General features: G+C 31.4%; 1 protein-coding gene and 1 long non-coding RNA gene across 13 annotated transcripts in view; one reads left to right on the top strand and one right to left on the bottom strand.

Moving 5' to 3' along the window:
- The window catches only part of LOC121126923 (sodium/mannose cotransporter SLC5A10), a 72949-nt gene that overhangs the window by 39784 nt on the left and 5682 nt on the right, over positions 1-27483 (bottom strand). For 6 of the 7 annotated variants that reach the window (XR_011782440.1, XM_071891976.1, XM_040722284.2 and 3 more), the window contains one exon: positions 25602-25706. The exons of the other annotated variant lie outside the window; for it this stretch is intronic. Coding sequence is in view for 5 of the 6 variants with exons in the window: in XM_071891976.1 (XP_071748077.1) it covers positions 25602-25706 (105 nt within the window). In the remaining variant the exon portion in view is untranslated. The remainder of the gene's footprint in view (positions 1-25601; positions 25707-27483) is intronic. 7 annotated transcript variants of the gene reach the window in all.
- LOC121126936 (uncharacterized) lies at positions 41-26692 on the top strand. 6 transcript variants are annotated; one of them, XR_011782465.1, is made up of 5 exons: positions 41-778; positions 7528-12699; positions 12756-12791; positions 12860-25735; positions 25805-26692. It is a non-coding gene; the product is annotated as an uncharacterized lncRNA (long non-coding RNA). The 6 variants fall into 6 exon arrangements; XR_011782462.1 differs by having other exon boundaries at positions 42-778; positions 12756-13099; positions 13186-25735; XR_011782466.1 differs by having other exon boundaries at positions 172-778; positions 12756-13247; positions 22847-25735.

Raw genomic sequence — 27483 nt, 5'->3', positions numbered from 1 at the left:
AAAAAGAACTACTTGTGCTATATTACCGGGATCTGTAACAACTTCCACAATGTAGTCGCCATCTCTCCAGACATCCTTTTAATTTTTGTATTTAAGTTCCACCTCTTCATTTAATGGATTCTTTTTTTGGATAATGCTCAAACACATCTCCAAATTGTTTGAACAATTCAACTGCTCTATCTTCATTCGCCCTTTTCATGGTGTTGACCATTGTGATCGTGACCCGTTTTTTCTTATTAATAGTTTATCAATTCCTTTTAATCCTCGTTTTACATTGAAAAAGTTTCCTTCAATATTTTTGCTTTATATGTATGTATTTTCTTGAGGTTTTCAATTCTCCCCCTTATATCAATAGGAAACTTTGAGTACAATCCAACTTGATTCATTCAAACTTTGGATTTGTTCTTTGAAACCAAAAAGAATAGCCATATCGTATACATCAACATGTTTTAGTCCTTGAACGTGAAAAGACTTATCTTCAATCATGATGACAAAGATCTCCCATGTAAACCTCTTGTCCTAGACAAAAGTTTTCCTTTCATTCATCGTCCATTCTCTTCCTTTTTTAACTGCTCTCGAGTAAAGTATGCGGGTCAGGAGGTCTATCAGGCGGGAAATCAGATACACCTGTTGATATTTAATAAAAAGAAGATCAATATCTAATGAACTTCTTCTCTCACCTTTTATATGACGTGATGAGAGATGTAATATATCAAACCTGTCTATTTAGACAGCAATGATAACTGAACGATGCCATCACCATCCCGTAACAAACAAAGTGAGTCCTTAGAAACACACTAACACCGAACAGTTAATGTATAAACACTATATTTTATCTTGGTATTTTTAACTTTCGTTTGTTTATATGTTCTAACAAATTATTTGTCTTATATCTTATCTTACATGACACCATGTAACAATATTTTGGCCTGTAGGGCGAACCCCATATTTATTATTATTTAAGTGTTAAAACACGAATATGACCATTAAAACCTTTAACTAATATCAGTTTTGCCTTTAAATTTTAAAAAAATCAAGTTTTTAGAGTATAACTACGATTTAATGCCTTATTTCGAGATGAAAAAACTATATAGGTGAAAATAAAAGAAAATATAAACTGATACAAACATTTTAGCATTTAAAAAAAAATAAGTACTCATTTCGTTATCTTGATTACAATTAATAAAAACATATGTAACCAACAAAAAATCGAGTAAAATGTATCTTACTTAGGAGCTCATAATTGTTTTATTTATTCTTTCTGTGCTGAATATACGAGATGAAGTTATAGAATATACCTTTCATTTCAATTTAAAAAAAAATGCATTTAAAAAAAGGGAAATTTGAATTATATTTGGTCAATTTAGTTTTTGATATTTACTTAGAAATTTAAATATAGTTGCATGAATATAAATTCCAATAATATTCCGGAAAAATAAATCACTTATGAGTTCAATTAATAAATTATTTTGAATATGAAGCATCTATAAACTTGTTTTAAGCGCTTACATCTAAATTATTATTTATTATTTTATTAAAAATTATAGCAAAAGATTCGATTTTATTTGGAATATTATTGTAATCTATAATCGCACATCCTACCCAGCTTATTATATTTAAATAAATATTAAAAACTAAATTTACCACAAATCAATCAAACAACAACCTTTTTTTATGTTTTACGACTTAAATAACAGTATTTTCATCTTATTGCATAGTATTATTAACAGAATTGGGGGGTTGTAAATGTTTAAATGCATGCCCACACAAAAAACTTTTCTGCTTATTTTTCTTTTTAAAGATGAACGTCTGACACGTAATATAAGTAGGATTCTACAAGCTGTTCGAATTAAGATTAGATGAGGTGATGAATTTAATTCTAATATAATTTTTTTTAATTAAAATATTTATTGTTTAATTTGGTGTCTTTATAAATGTTTAGATACATTTATATTAATGGTATCGGTGAAGTACTGTACCAAAATACAGTTTAAACTATACTGCTGCCACGTTATAATATAATATTTTCCAGCCAAAGGGTTGTGCAAGTGAACTGCTGGGTCTGAGTCAAGTTAAATTTCTTGGCCGCCACTTCTTTTATCGTCAAGAAACTTTCCTTATATCCAAAAAAAAAATACAAACTGCCCCTCAGGTCATAAAGGGGAATTACTAGGCCAAAATAAAATTTAAACTCTACTGCCCTGTGTTTCAATGAAACATAAAATACTTCTGATTTGCTATACTACACCAAAGTCCACAGTTATTGTAGGGCCTGAGCAAGTAAAATTTCTCCGCCACCCCTATCCTGAGAATTAAAGAAACCTTTTAATATCCCAAAATACAGCAAGGCTTTCAAGTTGTGCAGTTAAAATACTGGGCTTCAATGCAGTTTGCAATGCACCACCGCTGCATTTCTAAGCACTAAGAACCCCTTCCAATATACTAGAATACACCCCCACCACGGGTTGTGTAGGTGGACTGCTGGGCCTGTGTCAAGTTAAATTTATCCACCACCCTTCCATTAGCACTAAGGAACTTTCATAATACCCAAAATATAACCTGGCTCTCAGGTTGTACATGTGAAGTACTGGGTCTCAAGGCAGTATAAAATTGCACCACCCCGCTATTCTACGTACCAACAACTTCTTCCAACATACTAAAATATACCCCCGCCCATGGTCCCTGAAGCAGATTACATTGTTCCACCGCTGCTTCCTGAGCATCAGAGAACACGTATAATATTCAAAATACATCCCTGATCTCAGGTTGTAGTGGTAAAAAAAAGGCTATATTAATGCCACCATGGCCCTGAAGACCAAAAAAAATGGTCACCATATCCGTTTTTGTTGTTTGTAGAACCTAGATGAAAAATTTCAGCAAAATCTTCTGATAAGAGTATCTTAATCCTCACTGTTGCCCATGTCTGAATGGAGGAGAGGGCTCCTATTGGGAAAATGGAAAGATGAGCTTAGTAACAGTTAGAAAACGTATCGAATGAAAATTTATTATTCACTGTGACAGGAAGGGGGAACGGTTATCTAGAAGTGGCACAAACCCCTGTCATAATCCATCAAACCCGACCAAAGGTCTACAAATCTACTTTAAGAGAAATGACGGAGGCTTGCATTCCTGTGGATTTTTTTCAATTTGAGTGGAATTCTCTAATAGCTTTTGAAAAAGGTATGTCTACTCTCGAGGACCTCTCCCTCCCAAATTACCAATCAAATGTTTCAAGCGTCCGCCAATGTAATGGGGGAGGGATTCCTTACATTTTCAAAATACAATGGGGCACGTGGCGTCCACTATCGTAACAGAGTTCCTAGATTGTCTAAAATATTCCAAAATGATATTGTTCATTTTAGAAAATGTAGTAATTCCCCCGTAAGGTCCTGCTCAAATTAAATGTTGCTGAGGTATTTGGAAAAATATGAAACATGTAAAGTTTCGTTCAGTAGAGAAAAGCAAACCCACAGATTATCATCGTTGGACATTACTTTGGGTGTAAAAACAGGGTATTTGTCAACTTCAAAGTCGATTGAACCCTGTGAAATTTCTTTTGGATATCGGTTGCTAGACCAACATAACTCCAAATAAGCTTGAAAAAGTAATTGTTACTTGACTTCTAAGGTCCTTGGTCAGTTAATAAGAGAACCATTATTAAGAAAATTACCCACTTAACTGTCACTTTTGAGCGTTTGTCTTCGTTATGGCGCGAATTCATTACCACTCAAGTTGAAGAACTCGCTATATTCGAGATCAGTACTATTGCATGTGTTGAAGACTCAGAATGTGCAACCGAAAGGGTTACTGTATTGAAACCTAATTATCAAGTCTGTAACTGTGCCGACTATTATTGTAGCGGTCCTTATTTATTGGGTCCAGTCAAGTCTTAGGAAGACCCCTATCCTAAGACTAGACTTGACTTTAATTTAGAAGTTGAGATGAGTTTTTTACGGGAGGAAGACTAACTTCAGTAGGTCAAGACAATATCACACTATTATTGAGAACCAAAATATTAGTCTGAAGCTACTATTCCAAAACCTGTAACCTCAAGCCTTCAACACCCTTCTTCATAGCAGTGGAAGCACTCTCTTATAGTAGAATAACATCGATAATAAACACTGTTTATGACAGTGGACTGTCTCTTGTGGTCAATAGAAGATTAGAAATACTGAATCTGAAAAAGTATAAGAACCTAAAACTATACATAAAAAAAACTTAACAGATTCCCATCCAAAATGGCTGAAATATCGATTGGCCACCTTGAGTCATAACTGTGCTCCCTTTGTAAAGTAAATATTGAGAACTCTTTCCATTTGTTTTACTTTTGCTCGAAAGTGGATCTTGTTTTTAAAATGGTGGATTGGGTCACCAGGGAGAATTATGGCAAGCAACTTAGTGCTTTGTATTGGCTAGTAGCAACAAAATCGACGTACAAAGAAAACCTGAAAATTGAATATATTATTACAAAAGTCTGAAGGATAATATATGGTGTTAAAAATAAACTCCAGCCCATTCCACGTAGGTTGGAAGAGTATGCACTCCATTCAAAAAAAAAATACTGAAAGCCGTTTCTACCCAGTCGGAAATTAAAGGTCCATGAAGAATTCTTAGATTTATCTATTCATGATTTTCTACTATTTTAAATATTATGATTCTTATGTGTTTTATATTTAAGTATTTGAAATCTAAGATTCTCCTAATTACTTTGCATTTGTTATCCTGGCAATGGATCTAAGAAAATAGTTATTTGTCTAAAATACACCTCTAGTTGTTCTTAGGGGAGGGGGAGAAAAAAAGGAAAATAATTGAGCGTGAATTACTAGATATATGGATGAGCGGAAATTTTAAAAGTCAACGAACCCTCAGAAGCTCACATTTTTCTATGAACAATTATGAAGGAAAACTATGTAAACTCTTTAGTAGTCCTTCATAAAAACATTGATGAATGATAAAAATAAATAGTAGTATTTGAATTATTAAATAGGGAGCGACCAACAAGTCTAACGTGTGAATATTTTGGATTAAAAAAAATTATGTAAATACTATTTCATTAATATATATATAACCCAGCCCGTCGCAATTATAGCTAGGGTACATAGAATACATATTTCCCCCTTCCTCCCTAAGACTGAGGTTTAGCTACAAGTATAAGCATCCTTGTAAATCCGGAGTGTTTTTTAACTGACCTGTTTATTTGTAATTGGTAGTATAAAGAACGAATTTTATTTTCCTCAACAGTTGTCATTATTATTTAATTCCTGAGTACTGAACATCCTTTTCTAAATATATTCAATTATATTCAAAACCTGATTAAACGTTCGTGTGTGCTCATAAAAGACGGAACTTAACCCCGAGGATTTATTGTGGAGTTATAAGTGTAACTCTTTGTTGGCTTAGAGTAGAATTGGGGATTAAAATCGGAATAATTCTAGTATTGTCCTATTTTATATTATTTTTTCCTCCCTCTCTTGTAACAGCTGGTTATAGCTGATCTAATCTAACGTCATGAGTATTATTCTTTCTCTCCTCCAAAACATTCTTCAAGTTGATAGAATTACCATGTTGATTTTCGGTCTCTTTTTTTTTAACATGCCCATTCCACACCGAATTAACAGCTTTAGGTTTGAGTGTAAGTATCCGTATAAATCTTGTAAACTCATTATTATAATTTTTTATAATGAAAGTATGGAAACAACTTATTTGATTTTTAAAAATGCTTTAAAAATTATTTATTACATATATTTTTTTAGATAAATTAAAAAAATATCAGCCGTTTCTTTTTTCTATTATTTTTCAAATAGGTAATTAATTCATTCTCAAAAAAAAGAAACCTCGTATGTTTTGCTTTTTTCAGAGACGATTTTTTTTTTTTTTTTGATTGAATGTATATAAACTGGACATACCTATAAAACACATTTTGTTCATGGAAGATTTATTTTCGTCAATTAATTATTTAAGATACTTGTATAGTTAAGCTCAATACTGGAAAAGATCAAAAATGGTCTTCCTTATCTGAATGGAAAGAAGAACTCTATTTAAATAGCTTTCCAAAAGCTATTTAGTTTGAAAATAAAGCTCGATTTTTGTTAATAACACAAAAATATGTATGTAATGTCAATTTACATAACATATTAAAAGTATTACCTCTATCTTATTTTATATAATAATAGTAAAACTTCAATAATAATAAATCTTAATTATACAAAATTGTCGAACACAACCAACAAAAAATTTCGAATATATATTTTTAGCTTTTAAAAATTTATTATTGAAGTGAAATTATAAAGAATAATCATGAGCTATTAAGCTCATTTCTAAATTCCATAAATTTAAATAAATTAACACTCTTTTATTTTTCATTTATATAGTATATAGCTTATTATAAACTGTTAATAAATTTTTACATGATCTCCAATTATTAGTTTATTTCAATCATATCAGTTAATTTCTAATTTGTAGATCAAATTTGAAGGTTCTATGAGAGAAGTTATTTACATTCTTGTAATGAGTTCATAAGCTTCAGTCAGATTTTTTTTTTTTTTTTGCTTTTTCGAAGTCAAAATATTAAAAAAATATAAATGAAGATATAATGTAAAATATTCAAAGTTATATTAATATTATACATGGACTTGCACAACAAATACAAAATAACAAGATTTTATTTATAATGAAACAGTTGAAGCTAGCCAATCAGGATCCAAATGTTCCTAGACATTCTTCTAGTGTGATATCAGTGTTGTTGTTGTTTTTTCAGACAATTTTAACTTCTATATGGTATGAGTAGGCTTATAGTGATAGTTATAACTCTTTCTCGAAACCCTCAGTTTGCTTGATATTTTAAATATGATAGATATATGTTTGTAGTGACTAGTATATTCTTTGGCCAAACTCTCGTATTATGATATATAAATAAAATAAAAAAGCTCGTTTCATATTAATTCTGGTATCAGAAAAGCCCATTACAAATAATGAGGGATAAGTTTGGTGTTTTTCATCTTACTCTCATTAATATCCTTTCATTACATTAAAGGAAATACATTCTATTTCGAAGCAAAATTTGACATCTTGAATCCTATATGATAACAATGATGTAGATACTTATCCGTCTTATGATTTGGGGAAGAAACAAGGTCGTTTGAAGACTTAATGCTTTTAAAAAAACTTGTTTACTTTTTACAAGTCACAAACATGTAATTTATGGCATTATTAGAAGGCCAATGCATCACAACACTAATAAACAATAACCTTTTAGTACCTTAATAAAAAAGGTGAGCAGTAAAAGTTTCGTAGGAATTGATCATCCATGTAGTATAGTATTTCATGGGCGGATTGATGTGCTACTCATTTTCTTGTTCAAACATTTGTCTGTGTTAAATAATCATAATATTGTGTATTTTTTTGTATTATCCTTATCTCAAAACATGTCTTAAATTGTGTCTTACTGAAATTTTCTTGGAGAATATTAATATGTATTTTAGAAAAATTATTAATGATAAATTATGTTTTAATATTCTACATTTTTAGATATTTATATACGGATGCAACTTTAATCTATTTATGTAAGTAATAACCACCTCTAAATAATTCAAATCAAATAAATAATTATTATATAATAAATAATAATAATAAAAGGTGAAAAGTAAATAAATTAACAGACACCTAGAGCTTTTTCGAAATATAAGATTTTGACGTACGAAACATCTGTATGGAAGCAGAAACCAACTCTGGAGGACCAATACACCAATGAGTCAAGTAGAGACAAAAATTTAGGAAACCATTACGGCAAAGTCATCAATCCGTTATTAAACAATTATTCATGGAAACCAGGGATTACTTGGACTTCGTTAAGAAAGTGGTAAAAACTCAGGTTACAGGCGATGTATCTAACTGCAATGATAATGTATAATTATCTAGCATCAATGTTAGAGATATCAAATGATACATCGCTGGAATGTTCAAGAGAAGAAAAAAAAAGTGTCTAACGAAATGGATAAATTAAGCTTTCCAAAGGTAATTGAGAAGGGTATTCCTGAATGGAATACTGTCATGTCGGAAAAAAAAAATACAAAAGTGGAAGACTAAGTTATAAACGAAAAAGGGTGTGGTATATAACAACTCTATTTGTATCAAGAGTGGGAGACCTTCATGGGGCTCCAATCTCATGAGATGAGTGGCTGGTAATGTCTTCTCCCAGTCATAAAACAACTTTAAACGAGAAGCAGTTATAATTAAAGTTTTACTAGTGCTTTACGTGGCCAGGTCTAGCAATTCCAATATACCTATGGGGCTGGATAAACTCATAGGGAAGTTAATCTCCACTTTAGACGTTTTTAGGGAGGACAGCTATCATTGAGATCGTATAAAGCTTAACAATGGACCAGAGAGTTTTCTAGAGATTCGAGATAGCTCTTATTCGTTACTATTGTAACTATTGTATAAATAAATGAACAAGATTCACGCTTCGTAACGTCAACGTTGATCGATACTAAGTATATGTATACTCAAAGATAAATTGTAGAATAGGAAAAGAATGAGCGAGGATCAATAGAGGAAAGAAAAAACACGCATTCAAAAAAGGTTTCTTTCTGTTTTTATGTTGACGCATGTGCAATATTGTTTTTTGTTCATGTTTAAAATACTGTTAAAATACTTCTAATGTATCATAACTACGTACATATGTTTTCATTTGAGTTTTCAATAATGTCATAATTACGATCCTAGAAGGAATAAATCAATGTTCACTCAAAAATAAACAAAAATACTCTGAAATACAAATCATTAATTAAGTGAAAACAAGAAAATAAATTGTTAGGCGAAGGAAAAACTACTCTCAGCGAAATGAGCTATAGCAACGCAGATACCTATGCACAAAAAAATTGAAAATGAACCATGGGATCTTGAATCGATGGGTCATAGAATACCACAAAGGCCCCTTTTTACTTCTTTCAGAAAATTATAAAAGTTGAAATCCTTTCTAAAGTTAATCTCCCATGTTAAATAGAATTAACAGATCAAAAAGGTAATCAATTCACTGCCAAAATTGAATCAAGACAGCTCATGAAGGCAAAAAATTAGCCTATTCCATTTGAGATTATAATACTAGAAGTAAAGGGGAGGATAGCCGCTGATTTAGTAGAGCACTGTATCGGCCCATTTGCAAAAGTTGATTCCTACTCAAAAACACCTAAACAATTGGATGATATAATTGAGGCATCAAGATTTGATATGGCCAAGGATTAGGCAAAAGGGATAAAAGACTGAGTAAGAACCTCTACACCTTATGTACCCGTAAGGTTTGTTGGTAATCCTAAAAATGTAACCGGTTTCTCCCAATTGGTTCGTACATTACGTTATATATTTTAGTAGATGATCAAAGCAATGTTGCAGATGCTTTACCTTTGGAGATATTGCAAAAGAATACAATAATCTTATCGAAGTCCATAAGAATATAGAAGATGGCTTGGGAGAAAAATGAATAGAAAGAACGCTAATGGAAAATTGATCTCAATTACAGAAGAAGGATTTAGTAAAAACAAACAAAAGCAAAAAAATCACAATATATTCTAGCTGAAAGAAAGGAGATGAATTCATCAATCATCCCAATGGAAGAATATAAAAATCATTAAGTATTAACCGATATCAAAATTAAAACTTATTGATAGTTCTTATTCGACATTCAACAGTCACAATTTCTTAAACAATCAAATATAAACTCTATAAAAATCATTTTGACTACATAATTGTAAGTAAAGAACTTAATATGAGAAATGAAATAGAAAAGTATTGAATATTTATTGAGTTCCTTATAAGTGAGAATATTAGGGTAGTTAGCATCTAAGTGAAGATGATGAAAGTCACTCTAAACTCATTTTAGAACTCTTTCCGAAGAAATTGAATAATTGGAAAACTGAAACTAGGAGATGAATAGAGGGATTCTTCTTGACAGACGAACGTTTCTCATGAATACTGATATAGATTCCCAAATATCATGTTATTTCGTCGAATAATTAATCAAATCACTACCCATGGCCATAATCTGATAAAATCAAAGGGTATTTTTTAGCCACGTAGAAATATTCAAGAGGATTGTTAATGTCAACCTACGTGTTTCAAGAAAATACGTGAACTCTCTATATATATAGTGTTCACTGGATGGATGTACCGAGGAGCGATGAAAACGTTTCTTGGAATCCTGGCGAAGAATCATAATTAAATCTACATCAATCGGATTAATCAGTAATGTATTTGTTTTTCTATGACGTAACGTAGCCTTATAACTATATGGTCCGACCTTGTGAGTAAATAACACTCATTTGAACATTATACCGTTTCAATTTCCTCCGTATCTTTTCTTTTATCTAATTTCCTTACGTATTTTTTTTCTTAAACTAGAAAAAAATACTTGAAATTATTTTAAAAAAGAGAGGTTTTGTCAAAAGATCGTCAAAATATAGAAATAGACTAAAGGATAATAATCATAAAAAAGGGAGAAATGAATGCGTAAACACTTCGGTGAACCTACCTTAGAGCAGTTAGGTATCTTCCTGATTCACCCTATTCTAATTAATGCGAGATTCCTTCTTCAAAATCCCTCCACAAACTCGAAACAAAAGTGGTTTCGCTATAAATGTACTACAGGGTCATAATTTACAAATAAGAAGACCTCGAAAACACTGGAGAAATTTTGAACATTATATAAAATCGAAATAGAGTCCTCTCGCCATCTATGCTATGGTTTCCCTAGGGTGGTCCTCTTCTGTAAGGCAGCAGAAAGTTTCGGGTATCAACTGGCTCATAATGATGAACCCAGCATTGGGAAAAAATATGAAGTTGGGGTGCATCATAACAGACTTCTTACTATTAATTTACGTACATAAACAGAGAAGTAGCTGTCCCACGCCACCCTTAGTAAACACATTAAAAATTATAAAAACATCATGCCACTTCTTTGATGCATAGCGCTTGTTATATAATCAGATTAATTTTATGATATTTATTTTACAAAGATGCGCATGACCTATATGCGCATGTAGAAAACTAAACCGTATTGTGTCAAAGTAGGAATGATATGTACGAGAATGAATTTTACAAGGAATGAAAGACAGGGGATGACATTGATAGGAATGAAATTACGGGTCACGATACCAAAGAGGGTATGACTTGACGTCACATTTCCGTAAACATGCAACCTCTTTAAATATTCAATGCTACTAACCCCCTCTGTAAAATTGTAATTTGTCATAGTAAAGAATAGGATTGGAATCACTACTAGGAGAATCAACAATTCTACTGGGTTTCAATTTCTACTGTGACATCTATATTATATCATTATTTTTCCCTGTTCCCCGTCTTGCTTCAACTTGATAGATAAAAATTGATATGAGGATATAAAAAGCCCACACTCATACTTATAAACAATAAACAACTAAGTACTCATTACAGTATATAATTAATTAATTAAAATTATCACAAAACGTAAGTAAAAGAAACGAAACACATAATTTCTATATAGCTGTGCAGTTTAATATCTTCAAAACTGGGAATTGCAATTAAGCTTTTGGATGAAACAATGACATTATGTAATTGTTCGGATGGTATCTTTTCATTATTCCGAGTTTTATGATGTTACAGAGTTCGTACAGAGGGGCTCTTTTATCACTTCCTTCTTAATGCTTAAAAAAATCACTTTTATCTATTAGAATTTTTTGAAAAAGAGGGGTTTTGTGAAAAGGCCGTTTTAAATAACATGAGCTATTGATGTAAAAATGGACTGAAAGATAATAATATAAGAAGGAAAAATAAGCACATACTGAATTGTGAATATGCACTTCAGTTAACGCACCTTTAGACATGTTATTATTAAATATCCAGGGGTATTCTCCAGGACTCTAGCAGAAAAGGCTCTCCTAACTCTGCTGATGCTCAATGTCGACAAAGAAATAGTACTCGGCGTATAAGGTCCCAATTTTAGGTAGTCCCGATGTGTGTCACGTCGTCGCTTAATCGCACAGCTTTTTTTTTGTTTCTGTCATTTCTAATGGCTCCGTATGTGTTATTTCTTTCAGTTGATATCCTGTTTTCATAAAAAAAGTTATTTTTTATCCTTTTAGTCTAAAAGTCTGCACTTTTCACCAGCCTTGAAAACCACTAGTAATTAAAGGATTTGCATTAGGATTCAGTATTAAAACATTCTAACCCGCAATCGTAAATGGAGGCCTCAGTTACTCATTTTGATTTTATTTTACTTCAGAAGAAGTTATCCCAAACACGATTTATTTTTCGACAGGCCCCTTCGTTATATGAAATGAATCACAGCAGATGTATAACATTCGGAATAATAGTCGTATTCCAAACCTTGACTTTGTCTAGGAGAATCAGCTGGAAGGAAACAAATTTCTGATTTTTTGTAATTATGAGCTGACTTTTGTTTCGTTTTTTTCTATATCAGCATCTCCCCAGAGACATCAATCTTTAACCCCATAAGGGAGGATAATTGTAAAACCTTCAGATGTGCAAAACTAATTCTTAATACTTCCTCATCAGACGCAAAGACCTCTGTTTTTCCAAGATTCACTCTAGGCCTGAGACATCTTTAAATTTATTTATTGTTTGGAAAGTTCTAATTAGAGACTGGGTTAAGTTCTCTGAAGTACACTCATGGATCAATGTGAGGTCTTCTACCTACCAAAATGGCTTGTAAGTTTTATTTAAATATCTAACACCTTTAATCTGGTCATTAATTCCTTTTGTAGGCGATTGGTAACTGGTAAAAATAAGAAAGGGGACAAGTAAATCCTAATCTACAGCCTCTTGTATTCAGTAACCAGGAGGAATAACCTCATATCTCTATTTGCAGGGAACTCGACGAAAGACAAGTCATATGGACGAACCTGGGAGGGGGGATGCAGCTCTGATTAATAACCAAAGTATATAACTATGAGAAACCGAGCCAAACGCTTTTTTCAATCCTCGATAATGCAAAGAATGTGTTCGGCCATTCGCTCTTTTTTTCTTTCTTTTTTTTTGTTTTTTCCTTTTTTCCTTTCTGTTCGCTTGTAATAATGCTTGGGAGAACTTTCCTCGATTTCATATTCAGGTATGCCCGTCATTATTTTATAATAGGGGTTAAGTGCAGTAATTAGTCTGTAATAATTTATATCTAAAATATATTTTTTTTTATAGAAACAGGACCTAAGTTCCTGAACTAATTGAATCCGAGCATCACCTTCAACACAGATCTCCTCGTAAGTATGAGAGTTCAACAAAAGCAAGTTATGATGGTATTGTATTATGTAGATATAAATGTTATGTGCAGCTTCACTAAGCTAGAAAAACTTTTAATTAGTTGTAAGAAAAGAAAGTACCCAAATAATAGGTATGACCACCAATAACCACATTTCTTTGTGGGGTTCAGAAACGACCAATGGAAAGGTGAGCAAATAGAAAAAATATACATATTAAAAATATATGTTTGTAACGAGGGTTGAAGATTTACGTTTGTTGGAGGGGTTGAATAATCGAATAAAGACTACACATTCCTCATATATCATTATGGGGAGTTTTTAAGAAACTAACTTTGTCGAACCATAAATATATTATGTTCGGAGTGAAATTGGAAATGGAGCCAGTCTTAATAAGAAAATTCGGGAGTGTGAAGTGGTCTGAATTACAAAGAAAGATCAACCTTCACGACCAACAACTCCTACAGATTTTAAGGCAAAATGTCTTCAAAAGAAATAGAAAAACTTAATTTGAAGTCACTGAATCTCTTAAAATAACGCTTGAAACGGTGGTACCTCCGAAAAAAAGCCCCAAAGCTCGACTGCTCCTAGTGGAATAAAAAATTAAGCAATTTGAGGAAGGCTGTCAAGAGGGCTGTAGACAAGTACGTAAAACACAGAGTTCCAAGGATATAATGGTTTATTATGGAAGCAATGTAAAAGAGTTATAGACCTGGAGAGGTATCATCGCAGGAGAAAGAGATGTACTGAATTGGACTCACAACAGGCTATAATGGTGGCAATCAAGCGACATAAGGGAAAAAGAAACCTGGATTAGGCATCTTACAAAATGAACCAGGAAACTTTTCCATTAAAGAAAACTTATAGAAACGAATTTCAATGAATTTTAACAACATTATTCCGTATGGACAAGGCTGGAAAGAAAATATGTTTGAAGAGACTGAGACAAATAGGATCCCCTGTACTATATGGGTAAATAATATAAATAACTTGCTGTAGAGGAAGTTTAGAGCTCATTCAATAATTTACATACCCTCTATCATTTCATCTCATTTATAGGATGAATAATATAATAGGATAGCTTTTATATGTAAGTTATCACTTAAATTATCCTATGTTCTTAATATATGGAGCGTAGGTAAACCAAAACCCAGTAAAAATGGTTATGCACATCCATAAGCATGTAGATCAATTCCCCTTAAATACTAGTTAAAGGACTAGAAAGAGTTTTGAATTGGCATATCGAATCGATGAAGCTAAAAATACCCTAAAACTAATCAGTTTATATATTTTCCATCCCTCACAAAGACAAGGATAATAGTACTTTGTTTGCCAACAACTTGGATCACTACTTCACTCGTTCAACAAGACATTTTTTTTTCTTCTTATTTCAGTTTTTACTGTGACCAGTTGGACTTCTAATGTAGATTCTTCAGTCATATTACATCCCATTTTAGCTAGTGCACCCACATATTCATTGTGCATATTATTGTTATGACCCTTTACCAATGACATATTTACAGAACCTTTCAATCTGTCTATCTCAGCCAATATCCTTCCTTGCTGTGTACTAAAGGTTCCTCTTTTTTTTTTTGACGACCAATCTATGGCAGCCATACTATAAGTATGAAAAAATACCGGGCAACCTGAATGCTTTTCCATCCCAACAAGAGCTCGCAATGCTTGAAAAATTCCTTCCTACTCCGCCTCAAACACTGTGTTATACCAGTTTAAATTTCCACGGTGTCAAAAATATATTTGTCCCCACACGAAATACACCAGCCATACCCAATTTTATCTTTAATTTTTGATCCATCCGTGAACACCTTTACACATCGAGGATTTATAGATGTTCCTTTCTTCATAGTTCTAAAAGAAAGACATTTAAAAGGTTTATGATTAATTTCTTCCAAGTGTGCATTAAATTTGTGGAGTATTTTATCCAAATCTTTTTGGAGAAGGGGTTGTCTTCCTTTTGTTCTTGACTGTGTAATTTATGTGATTGGAACATCATCCATAATTCTTAATCTGTTTATCTTCGCATATCTTTTAATACTAAGGTGTAAAGGTTCCATATTAAAAATAATCTCCATTGCTTTTGTTGGTGTTATTTGCATCGCTCCGCACATCAAGAGACAGGCTAGTCTATTGACCATTAGAAACTTAGTGATGTTTCCCTGTTTTTCTATGATCCGAGGTGCCCCTATTGCTGCCCAATAACAATACAATTGATTCCAGCATGCCTCTCGAATCCATACGACGTTTATAGGCAATAGACTCCATTGGTAACCAACTACTTTCTCGAAGCAAGCAATCCCTTTTAGTTTTTTTGACGGTATGATCAACATAAGGACCCCATCCCGGTTGTTGGTCAATTATAACAGTAAGGTATTTGCATTTATCCGCCCACTTTATTGCTGTATAATTTATTTTGATCCCAGCAAAACTCACTTTACGTGCCCATGTACATTAGATACCCTTAGTCTGTTGTCCACTAAACTTGAGATCCATTTAAGACATGCAAAAGTTTATCTCGCGTATTCGCTTTTAAATTATATCAGCCATTGAAGTAAGATCAATCATATTTATTACCAAGGCTATGCCTCAGCAAAACCAATAGTAAGTAATGGACCCGGCCTAGGTTCAATGATGTGTTGAGTCCACAAGTTAATTATTTAAATAATTTACCCATATAGCATGAGTGTTCCCATTTGTCTCAGTCCCTTCAGTCACATTTTCTTTCTGACCTTGTTTATAAAGAGTAGCATTCCTTAAAATGCATTGAGATTAGTTTCTTTAAGTTTTCTTCAATGGAAAAGTTTCCTGCTTTATTTTGTAGGATGTCCAATCTAGGTTTATTTTTCCCATTTTGTCGCTTAATTGCCACCATTATAGCCTGTTGTTAGTCCAATTAAGTGCATCTCTTTTTCCAGCGATGACGCCTCTACAACTCTATTACTCCCCTATATTCTCTGTTGCTTCCATAATAAGCAATTCTATCTTTGGAATTCTGTGTTTTGCGTACTTGTTTTTCCGACCTCTTCACAGGCTTCCTCAAATTGCTTAACTCCAAGGAACAGTCTTACTCTGGGGCTTTTATTCTCAGAAGTTTCCACTGTGTCAAGCGTTATTTTAATAGATTTGATGACTTCACATTCAAGTATATCTATCTTTTTTCAAGAAATTTGGTCCACAAAAAACCTGTAAGAGTTGTTTTTCGTAAAGATTGTTGTTTTTTTGACAATTCAGACCATTTCAAACTCCTAAGGTTTATTATTAAGTCTGGCTCTATTTCTAATTTCATTCGGAACATAATATATTTATTTGTAATGAGGCACAAATTTCTTCCATTTGCTCACCTCTTCTATTGGTCGCTTCTGAGCCCCATATAGAACTGTTGAGCATTGGTGTCCATTCCTATTATTATGTGTACTTTTTCTTCCTTACATTTAGTTAAAAGTTTATCTGGCATAGGGAAGCTGCGCTTAAGTTTTATATCTGTATAATACGATACCATAATGACTTGATTTTGTTGAATTCTCATGATAATTGCTATCATATCTTGACTTTCATCTTCCAGAAGTTATATAGCGTCCTGATCATTTGAAACCATTATGTTCACCCTTAAAGAAGTGCCTGTAGACAACTGGGAGTAAATACATTTTAACCATGATTAATTTGTTGGAAATTATCATTTTTTATAGGAGGTTCTGTTATCAATGCAATTTGAATGTTTTCTTCATTTAGTAGTTTGAATAGTTCATATCCTGCCAGACTTTTTTCCCCTAGATTTACTTGCACACAGTTAGCAGATGTCATCTTATACTAAAATATACTAAGAAATTACTAGCAAAATTTAACTCTTCTTTACTTTTCAAGACTTTTGATACCGAAATAAAATTTGTAGATTCAGATTTTAAACTCATTAAATTAAATTATTCCTTGTGAGTAAGTTCCTCTTGAAGGTGCTACTGATTGATTTCGAGTGTTCTTTTCTTAGATTACTCTTTTATGCTCTCCAAAGTTATTTTACTTATTTTTTTTATTGTGTGTTTTTTTCCTGATTCTCATTTTCCACAGACCTTTTCCTCAATACTTGTTTCCAATTGTCTCAAAAAAAAAAAAAATCATTTTGGTTTAATTTGTTCTCATTCGTCTTACTTCTGGACGTATTCGGTTATAACCGTAACTTGATCGTCTTCCTTTGCATTTTTGTTTTGACTCAAAATACGATTATACAAGTTTTGTTGATCATCTATTTGCAGCCCTGTTCCTATAATTCTTCTTGACGTGTCTCTCTCTCTGTCATCAATCTCTCTTCCACTCTTCCAATTCTCAGTGGTAAAACCAATCTTGTCCTAAAATATTTTTCAAAATCCGTATAAGTAGTTTTACTACTTACTAGGCCCTTAGATTTGGTATACCAGGGCTTAATACATCGAAAGCATTACAATAGCTACATATCAGATATAAAATCGACTTTTTTCCTCTAACAGGTAGAAATGTTGGCAATTTTCTTTTGGACTTTAGCTATATTCGCAGTTTACCGGACATTTGCTCAAAACTTTTGAACATTCATATCGACATCCCTGTCAGGTGTCACATTGTGTGGTACGTCCTCTATGTCACCAATTATTTCACCGAATTCCGCCAAAATATCTCTAAGTCCAGACAAATCAACCTCTGAACCAATTTTAACAATAACTTCTACTCGTTTTTGGGCTTTCCTTAGTTTTTCCATTGCTCTAATATTAAGGGAGACTCTATTGTCTATCTCTAATTTAGTAACCACCTTTGAAAATTAGATGAGAATGTTAATTATTTTTTTTAAACGTGAAAACTAAATACCCCGCTCAACATTTACAGTCATTTACTCTTTGCAAGTCTTCTTCACTATGTGATAGTTTCTCAAATATTTTTTTATAGTGTTTTAATGCTATAATGCTAGATCCTTTCAAGCTTTTATTTTCACAATCTTTCTAATCTAAATAAATTTTTCCCGAGATAGGATCCATACGAATTGTTCAACTACTTTGAATTCCTTTTTTTATTCTATTAGTATATGAATCTTCATTATTCTTATCATAATATACACCCCGCTTTTCAATCACTGGTCTGTCTTCTTTTAAAGTTTTTATATTCCTTCACTGATCTTCTTCACATGCACACCCTCATCGCTCTCATCAGGCGGCTTATCTGGTGTGAGTGCTGTCATTCTTTCCGAGCAAAGATAATACTTTGCTAACTTTGTTTCCCTTATACTATAATATAAATGAAGTAAACTTTAATCTTACGTCATATATTACTTAGGAACCCTTGCCAGCACTCAGCCTCAGATATGTTAACAAATCTTCCAATTCCAAAAAAACTGTGGAACAAGATGGTTAATGAAATATCAGAAACAGATTTAGACAAGCTTGTTTTCTCTTTGATATCCAATTTCAATACATTAAGCCACTAAGACACTATTAAATTAATTTTTTTTACGATGAGATCAATAGTAACACACTCTGTAGCTATACATCAACAAACAAAAAAATATTTTTCTTATTATTTATTTATTTATTGAAGACATTATTTTTCAAACAATCAAATCATCGCCTATTATATTATACGGCGTGAATGAGATACTCTCACTGCTTGGGATTTGTATTTATAATGTTTGCATAGTCAGTCATCATTTTTATTCTTCCTCTGTAGTACCACAATATTATACATATAATTTTTTTCTTTCATGTAGTCTTCCTTTCCTGACCATGATACAACAGGCTCCTGAAGCCAATCTGATGATATATTCACAATGACTAAAAAAAAATGTGATTCTGTGCCAATAAGAATATCTAATTAGGTTTTCCAGTTATAATCTAAAATATAAATTTGCCTCTTTCAAATTTTTCAGTTTTTTAGTCGAATATTATTTCATGGTTATATCCCTCTTTTGATTATCATTTAATACATTGCTGAATAGTTTAAACAGAACCAACTCCTGTGTCAAATACCAAATGTGATTATGAAGCTTCTAAATAACAACCTCTGATAAATAATTGTCAATTCTTCTAAACAATAACATGTCTGGGAAAATTTCAAGTTCATTTACAGGAGCATCCGCTACAAATACTGAAGTCATCTATAATGGCGTATAAACAAAGTTAGGAATTTGTTCATCCTATCCAGCTTTTTCATTGTACCTTTATAATATTTCCTTTCCTCAATGAATAAAAATATCTATTAGGATTATATTTTTATGGCCATCGTTCGTGCTTGATGAATTGCTACTTTTTTTTTTCCAGTGAGTACCTAAAGGAAAAGTAAAATTATAGTGAGTTCTGCAATTTTTTTATAATTAGGTCTTGCAAATGTACGGATTTCAAAATTTTATCCATCTTCTTTTAAACAGTTTACCTTTTTTTCCTTTGATACATAATATTTTAATAGTGAGGATTTTTGTATGTTCTTTATTCAAGTAACCCCGTTTGTCCTTGTAGTGTTTAAACCAGGGATTATCTAGAGACTGAACTTTCCGAAACAACTTCTTCCAAACTAAGCCTACAACTACCTTCAGTAAATGCTGTCTGCAGTACTGTGCATCAAACCCCTATGATTTAAAAATATTTTTTTTTATGGAGGTATAATAAAAGTAATTTACCTCATCATAAAATAATTTTGTAAAAATTTCATAAATTTTAGTTAACATCAATGATAAAAAGGGTAATATTACATGATTTATGTGCATAAACTAAATAAATGGTCAAAAGTAATTTAAATCATAAGAAATAATTCCCTTAAAGCAATATTTCTAGATTAGTAACCATGTATTTCTTACAAACTAAAATTTAAACAATTTTTTTTCGAGGAAGTGTAGTTTAACGATAATAATATTAAAAACATACTTCTCAAAAAAAGCAAAAAAAAAAAACAACAACAAAAGAATCTTTAGCCTTACTTGCCATATTTATATAACCGTATACTATAATATTTTCATTTCAAAGGCTTAATGTGGCCTACGTAGAATTTATTTGAATCTAAAAATATTTCATACAGTGTATTTTTATTGAAGTCAAAATTTTTTTATCATATCCTGTCTAATTGGTTTTACACGTGATCGCTATTTTTGTCCCTAATATTTTTGCCCCATACATTTTTTGAGCCTACATTTTTTCACTGGTAATTTTTCCTCGAGGAAATTTTGTCACATGACATCTTCGCCGCTGTTTTTTTATTTTTCTATTATCAGTTCGAATTTTACTGTTGTATCTCGATCCGATTAATTATATAGTTAGGAGAAGAAGAAAAAATGAATAATGATAAAGAAGTAATCTGTAATCTTGTACTGTTTATATATTTCATATTATTAGAAAACAGAGTAAGAAAATACGGTTTTGCAATGCTGAGTCTATTTCGAAGGGACTCATTGACTTATGGCATGTTAATGAATAATAGTTGTAGCCTTAGTTGAGGCTTGAAGAAATGGAACAAAATTCCATCGATAGAAAGAAAGGAATATTTATTGATGAATCATAGCTCTTGTCCGAATATGGTGGGTAGCCTCTAATTTTCTCTACCGTATCTACTTTTACTTTCAACTATATTAAATAGCTCACAAAGGTGCATCTCTTTTCTTGGATTCATTTCACATGTTACCATCTTGATTAAGCATGATCGAGTGAAACAGAGTTCCAAGAAGGAGAAAAAGGGTCCTGGAGAGTGATAGAGTAAATTCAGGAAATATAAAAAGGAAATCACTGATAAAGTATGATGATTTTACCGACCATCTGGGATAGAGATAGTCTTAAGTAGTTTTTTGTGATAAGATTCTTTGGTTATTTCCAGCTTGAGAGGGACATAGAGTCGGAGTCAACAAAGAATGGAAGAATCAGTAATAATATCATAATAACTAATAATAATATTCATAAAATATATTAAAAGATGAGATAAGACTAAGGCTGAGTGAGATGAATCCAAGAAAGGAGATGCCCCTTTGTGAGCTATTTAATCTCCTTGACCGTAAAAGTAGGTACAGTAGAAAAATTAGAGGCTACTCATCATCTTTGGACAAAATATTCGTTGCATTCTATCGATGGAATTTTGTTCTATTTCATCAAGCCTCAACTAAGGCTACAAATATGATTCATTAACGTGCCATAAGTAAATGAGTCCTTTTGAAATAGACTCAGGATCCCAGATCCATGATTCCTTACTCCTTGTCCTTATAATATTAAATATATAAACAGCACAATATTGCAGATTGTACGTCTTTATTATTATTCCTTTCTTCTTCTCCTAACTATATAATTAATTAATCTGATCGAGATACATCAGTAAAGTTCGAACCGATAATAGAAAAATATAAATAGCCGGCGAAGATAGCATGCGACAAAATATCCTCGAGGATAAATTACCAGTGGGAAAAATGTGGGGGCGATAATGTAAGGGACAAAATTACCTAGAACCAGTTTTAAAAAATCTTAGCGGCTCCTTTGTGAATTCAATTAATCCTGGAGGTGGTAGATGGTATCAAAAACCAAGGCAATAGTCCTATCCTTCAATTTTATGTATCTAATAGATCTAGTGGTGCATTGGCTTGGCATTCCTCTGTTGAGCTGTAAATCACTAGCACTTTCAACAATTTTCTTTCAGGATATCCGTGTTAGGTCCATGAAAATCTCTCAACATTTTGATATCCTTGTGTATTGTAGCATATGAAGGAGGATCTCAAACGAATAATTACACGTATGTTTAATTGATGTATCTTGAGATCATCCTGTTCCGACGAGTAGTTGATGTCGATACTATGAAATTATCTAAGTCAGCCCTGCCAGATTTTGCACGTGGTAAAAAAAACTGCTGTTAATGTGTTGTCAGATAGTTCTAAATGATCAGCATTATTGCATATCATTTCACATTTCATAATTTTTAGGGGGTAAATAATTCGCAGTATAAATCACTTTTGCCAAGTCATTTCATAAATCTTAATTCATTAATAAAAATAAACAAGTTGCTAAATAGTTTATTAATAACTTTTTGCCTTAATTTTACGTATTTCGAAGTTTAAGAAAATATGTAAAATAATATAAAAGATGTATCATTCTGTTTTTCAAATTGGTAATAGAATTTTTTTTTTTTTTGAGCAATTAAGGTAAGTTTATAATCTTTCGAAAATATTATTATATTTTCTGCAAAAAATGGCTAAATATAAAAAAAATGGCATTGATAGATGGGAGTATACAATTTTAGTACTGCAGTCTGTGCACCTAGATGTTTCTCCCTCCCTTCACTTTACTGGATAATCTTGATACTTAGATAATGAAATATATATTATCATTATTTAAAAATGATTATATTTTCGTGTAATGCCATTTTTTGCATTCAATGGTGTGTTTTATTTATACTTTTTATCCAAAAACTACGCAAAATCCACAAAAAAGGCATTTTGGAAAAACTTTAAGGCCGATAAAGTAGGTTATAAGACATACTTAGATCCCTAAAAAATGATTTTCGAGCTTCTCACAACTTAAAGCATTGGAAAAAATTTTAAACTTAACAAAATTAAAAATAGTATATTTTTGAATAGGTCTAATATTGCAGTTTTGGTTCCTGTCTAGATTTGATTTTGTCGGTTCCAGTACTAGAAGTTGAAGAATCGGAACTGCTTGAACTGCTATACCGATAATTGTACAACCTTACTAAAGAGGTATTGTTTGCTGAAGAAACGTAGTTGTTTTCCAATGGGGATTTCCGTCTATATACGTCGAACGGATTCGAGAAGCATACATGGAATCAGTGGTAGTTTATGGGGCAGGAACATGGGAACCTTGGATCATATAAAAAGAGGGAAACATCATTAAGTGTCAAATGGCCAGTATACTTGCTGTCTCTTGTACAGTTATATAATTAACACCAACAAAAATAATGGATATTATTCTCAATATATAACTTTTATATCTTAGTGTTAAAAAAACATGGGATGACATTAGATTAACAATGATGGAGGATGTTCTAATCATATTTCAAGAAACGTAAACATGTATTTCTTACAACTAAAATTAAACAACATATTTTCGAGGATGTGCAGGTTAACAATAATAATATTAAACACACAATTCTTGAAAAAAACAAAAATGTATGTTTAGTGTTTCTTGCCATAGTAATATAACCATATACTACAATAATCTCATTTCAAAATCCTTAAAGTGGCAACGGTAAAATTTATTGGAATTTAAAAATCTTTATACGGTGTGTTTTTATTACAGGTACATCATTTTTATCTTACCACCAAGTCAATATTTTTTTACTTGGGAGGGGGGTATGATGCAGCCTGATAAATAGATAGAGATGTAATTATAAAAGAAATATCCTGCAAGTTATGTTGTTGGCAACATGAGCAGTGTTATTAATTTTGTAAAAGCTGTTATTATTATCATTAGTTCTTGAGAAAAGGGAGATACTAAGTATAAAGTAATCACAAGTGTGTATTTTCATGAATAATAAAGAGTCCCACTAATGAACTAAGGGGAGGGGGGAGGGTATGAGTGTAAGTCCCAGTTGGAGTCATAGTAGAATTGAAGATTGACAAATAATTAATGTCCTTGCTTGACTCGGTGTAGGGCTTGTGTTTCCTTCCTCTCATAGTTGCTCTATATCTAATGGAGTGAAACATTATGACAGCTAAGCTTCTCATTTTCTTTAGTGGAGTAATTGTTAGCTGTACATATATATGCCCCTAAACATCAAGGTATGTGTCATTGAATTGAAATCTGTCATTGATATAAATTAATATTAAAATTCTAAATAATGCCTTTTTTGAGCTTATAACACGTAAAGTCACCTGTTTTAAATTATACAAAATTCAACTTATGAAAAAAGTTGAAAGGAGAATACATCTTTGTTTAATTCATAAAGTGGATCTTGTCTAAGAAAATCTTCTATTGATTAGTCCTTCAGTGAATAACTTGGACTAACATATTTATATGTTCTGAACTACCACACTAATATACATTCAATTTATAAGGTATAGTTGGAGCTGAACTCACTGTTTGAAAAGTTATACATCTTGGATACTTCAAATGCCACTGTTAACTAAGTTATTACTTCTCATTATGTACATATTTTGTCATTCATAAATAATCTAAGACGATCCTACATGGACATTCAAAGTTACTGTGAACCTCTTTTTTTGATATTTTTATTCACAAAGCTAGTATGTTCTGCATTATTGTCGTATGAGATTCGGATTAGCATAAATAAATAAATGGAACTATCTTTCAGTGTCGTAGTAATTATGAATAATTTTATATTTTTGTATGCGTATTTATATTTAAATGTGCAGCCAAAAAATAACTCCAGGTACTAGTAGGTCTCTCTTTGTTCATTTGGATTTCGTTAATATTGCATGACTTAAAAATATACTTTGATGTTTACTTAAATATTGGACTTTCATTTGGCCAATGTTTAATGGCATATATTTGTAATGTTGGTTTCTCTCTCAAAAAATGACACTACTATATCATAACCAAAGCTGGAAATCCTGTAACAAATAATGGGATATGAAATCAAAAATTATTTAACTATTAAAAATCAAAAATATTTTCTTTCAATAATCATTTCTGCACCCAAAATACCTTGGTATATCATTTTTTTTTATTGTTGATGTGTTATTTAAATTTATTATATTTAGATTATTATGTTACGTAAACATAATTCTTTTTGGAATATGATAATGGAAGTTAGTATATTTATTATAATATGAATACATATGATACATTTGAAATCTAATGTAAATAATTTTACACAATGAATTTATTGTCAAATTACTAAACGGTTTGAGACTTAAGTAGAGTTTAAAATACTTAGTAGAGTTAATCCAATTTTCCTTTTTAAATATGTATACATATTAGGAATATTTTAATAGATACGCTAAATAGTACGATCTAAGGGGCCTTGATTTGACTACATTGAAAGCAGTGTATAGTTTTGCTGCAAAGGTAAAAAAGATAGATTAACATTTCTGATTTTAACCTATCAGTTATGCTGTGATGTAATGTTAATAATGACAATTGATGCTTGTTGGCTGACCATTGGATAGTCAAATTTTTTCTTGTCCCCCCGTTGAAGTTTTAGGATTAACTTTGACATCTCTATCTTGGGGTATCTTCTTATATTGCAAAGCCACCTAGATTTAGTTATTTGTATATATATATATATTTACAATTCACGAAAAAACAAAAATCCAACATACACTTATGAAGAGAATCTTTATTTTTCTTTCTACAATATTTATTTATCAAAAGTTCATACATCTTTATTGTATTTTATAAAGAATTTTTTTATAGATTAATTAAAACTAAATTTATAGCTTACCCCAAGTTCAAAAGCATTTACACCTATTCCAGATTTTGCTGCTGACCCTGCTAAACCTATAAAATGTCCACTGCCAATATTACTTGCGAATATAGAAGCTCCCACCTGCAAAAGCATTTTTTAGTATAATATTTGTAAGTGAACTTTAATTTGTTATCAAATTATAAACATTGTATTAAATTAAAATTAAACTATCAATTTAGTATCGATTCATATTCTCAGATATTTCACAGATAGAAAAGCCCGTCTTGGATCGGGAGAATGGACTGACGAGTTTATATAGGAAAGTATGGGTGGATGGTGGAAAAAAAATCTATATCATAAAAGTGTTTTGTGAATATATGTTTTTCTTCCTCACACTAATTGTTGGTTTTTAAAATGATGGTTTTTTTATTCTTATGTTTACATAGCCTATCTACGGTCAACCGGAATTTCTAAAAGGAAGGGATGTGCTCTCGCTCATCAATTGCCCCTCCTCTTCTTTTTTTCCCTTTTTCTCCTTCGTTTTTCTTACGTTGGAGTAAGTGTGGAAATATAAATTGTGTGTAAAATTTTTATAAACAAAGGTGAAAATTTAGTGTTTAATGGACCTGTTTAAAAAAAAAACGAAAATCAACATGGTAACCCTAACAATTTGAAGAAAGTTTTGGAGAGAGAAAGAATTATGCTCATGACGTTTCACAAGATTAGCTATAATCTGCTGTGACAAGAAAAGAAGGAAAAAAGGATTTAAACAAGAACATTACCTAGAATTACTCCAATGTCGATCCCCAATTCTATTTTTAGTCCAAAAAGGACTTACAATTATATCTCCGCAATAAATTTATGAGCACACACGAACGTTCAAACAGACTTAGAATATCATTCAATCTATTTAGGAAAGGATGTTCACTACTCAAGAATGAAATGATAATTACAACTGCTGAGAAAAATAAAATTCGTTCTTTATACTACCAATTACAAATTAATGGGCCAGATTAAAAAAAAAGACTGAATTTACATGTGTATTTATAATAATGTATATTAGTTGGTGTTGTATTAATAATTAAAGAAAATAAAAACTAGCAATATACTATAGTTATAAAAAATTACCTATTTTAATTGTAATCAATATGCTGATACAGTTCGGAATATAAAACTCAAATTCTATTTATATACTCATAATCCCCATGAATTTTGACAACGAAATATACATATCAACTGAGGGATAAATAAATTATAAAAGACTTAGACCCCCTCATCTAGTTAGAAAAACAGTTATGTACTGTTTATTATTTGTATAATTTTGTGAAATAGCTCATTAAAATAGAAAGAAAAAACTGTTTTATGTCGCCAAATCAATTTTAAGAACCCAAGATGTAAATTCGATAGAGCTTTGGTAAGTGAAGTTACAACTTTATTATCGTTAAATATATATTGTGTAATAGTTACATCCCTTTTAAACGTATTTCCCATTAGTTATTAATATTTGTTTTCCCTAATGTGAACCAGCGGTTTTTTTTTTCTTTTTCTTTATAAATTTTGTGTATATGGATTTTAACGTGGATTTAAAATCACTAACCAAAATAGTCGTCTATTATGAATCTTCAAAATATTTTGTTCCTCTTAGCAGATTTTTACCTGATTTGTTGCCAAGAGATCTGATTAGAGATAGTTACACTTGAAAAGTGAACTAAGACTTCTTAAATCCTTTCCAGTTCTTAGATTTGTCATGAAACACAAATTTAGTTATAAATATACTGAGTGATGTATTTTTGGTTATGCTTCATCTGAGGGATCGGATTCTTTTTTTTACGTCAGCTTCTTTCTTAATAATAAATCCACCAAAGTTAGTTTTCTCATATCACGTAGTAGAGGCAAGGTACTCAAAGAAATTACCATT

This window comes from Lepeophtheirus salmonis, chromosome 12 (genome assembly GCF_016086655.4).
Source record: "Lepeophtheirus salmonis chromosome 12, UVic_Lsal_1.4, whole genome shotgun sequence".
NCBI lineage: Eukaryota > Metazoa > Arthropoda > Copepoda > Siphonostomatoida > Caligidae > Lepeophtheirus > Lepeophtheirus salmonis.
Note: the sequence above shows the minus strand (reverse complement) of the source record. Positions and strands in the feature narration are given on the sequence as shown.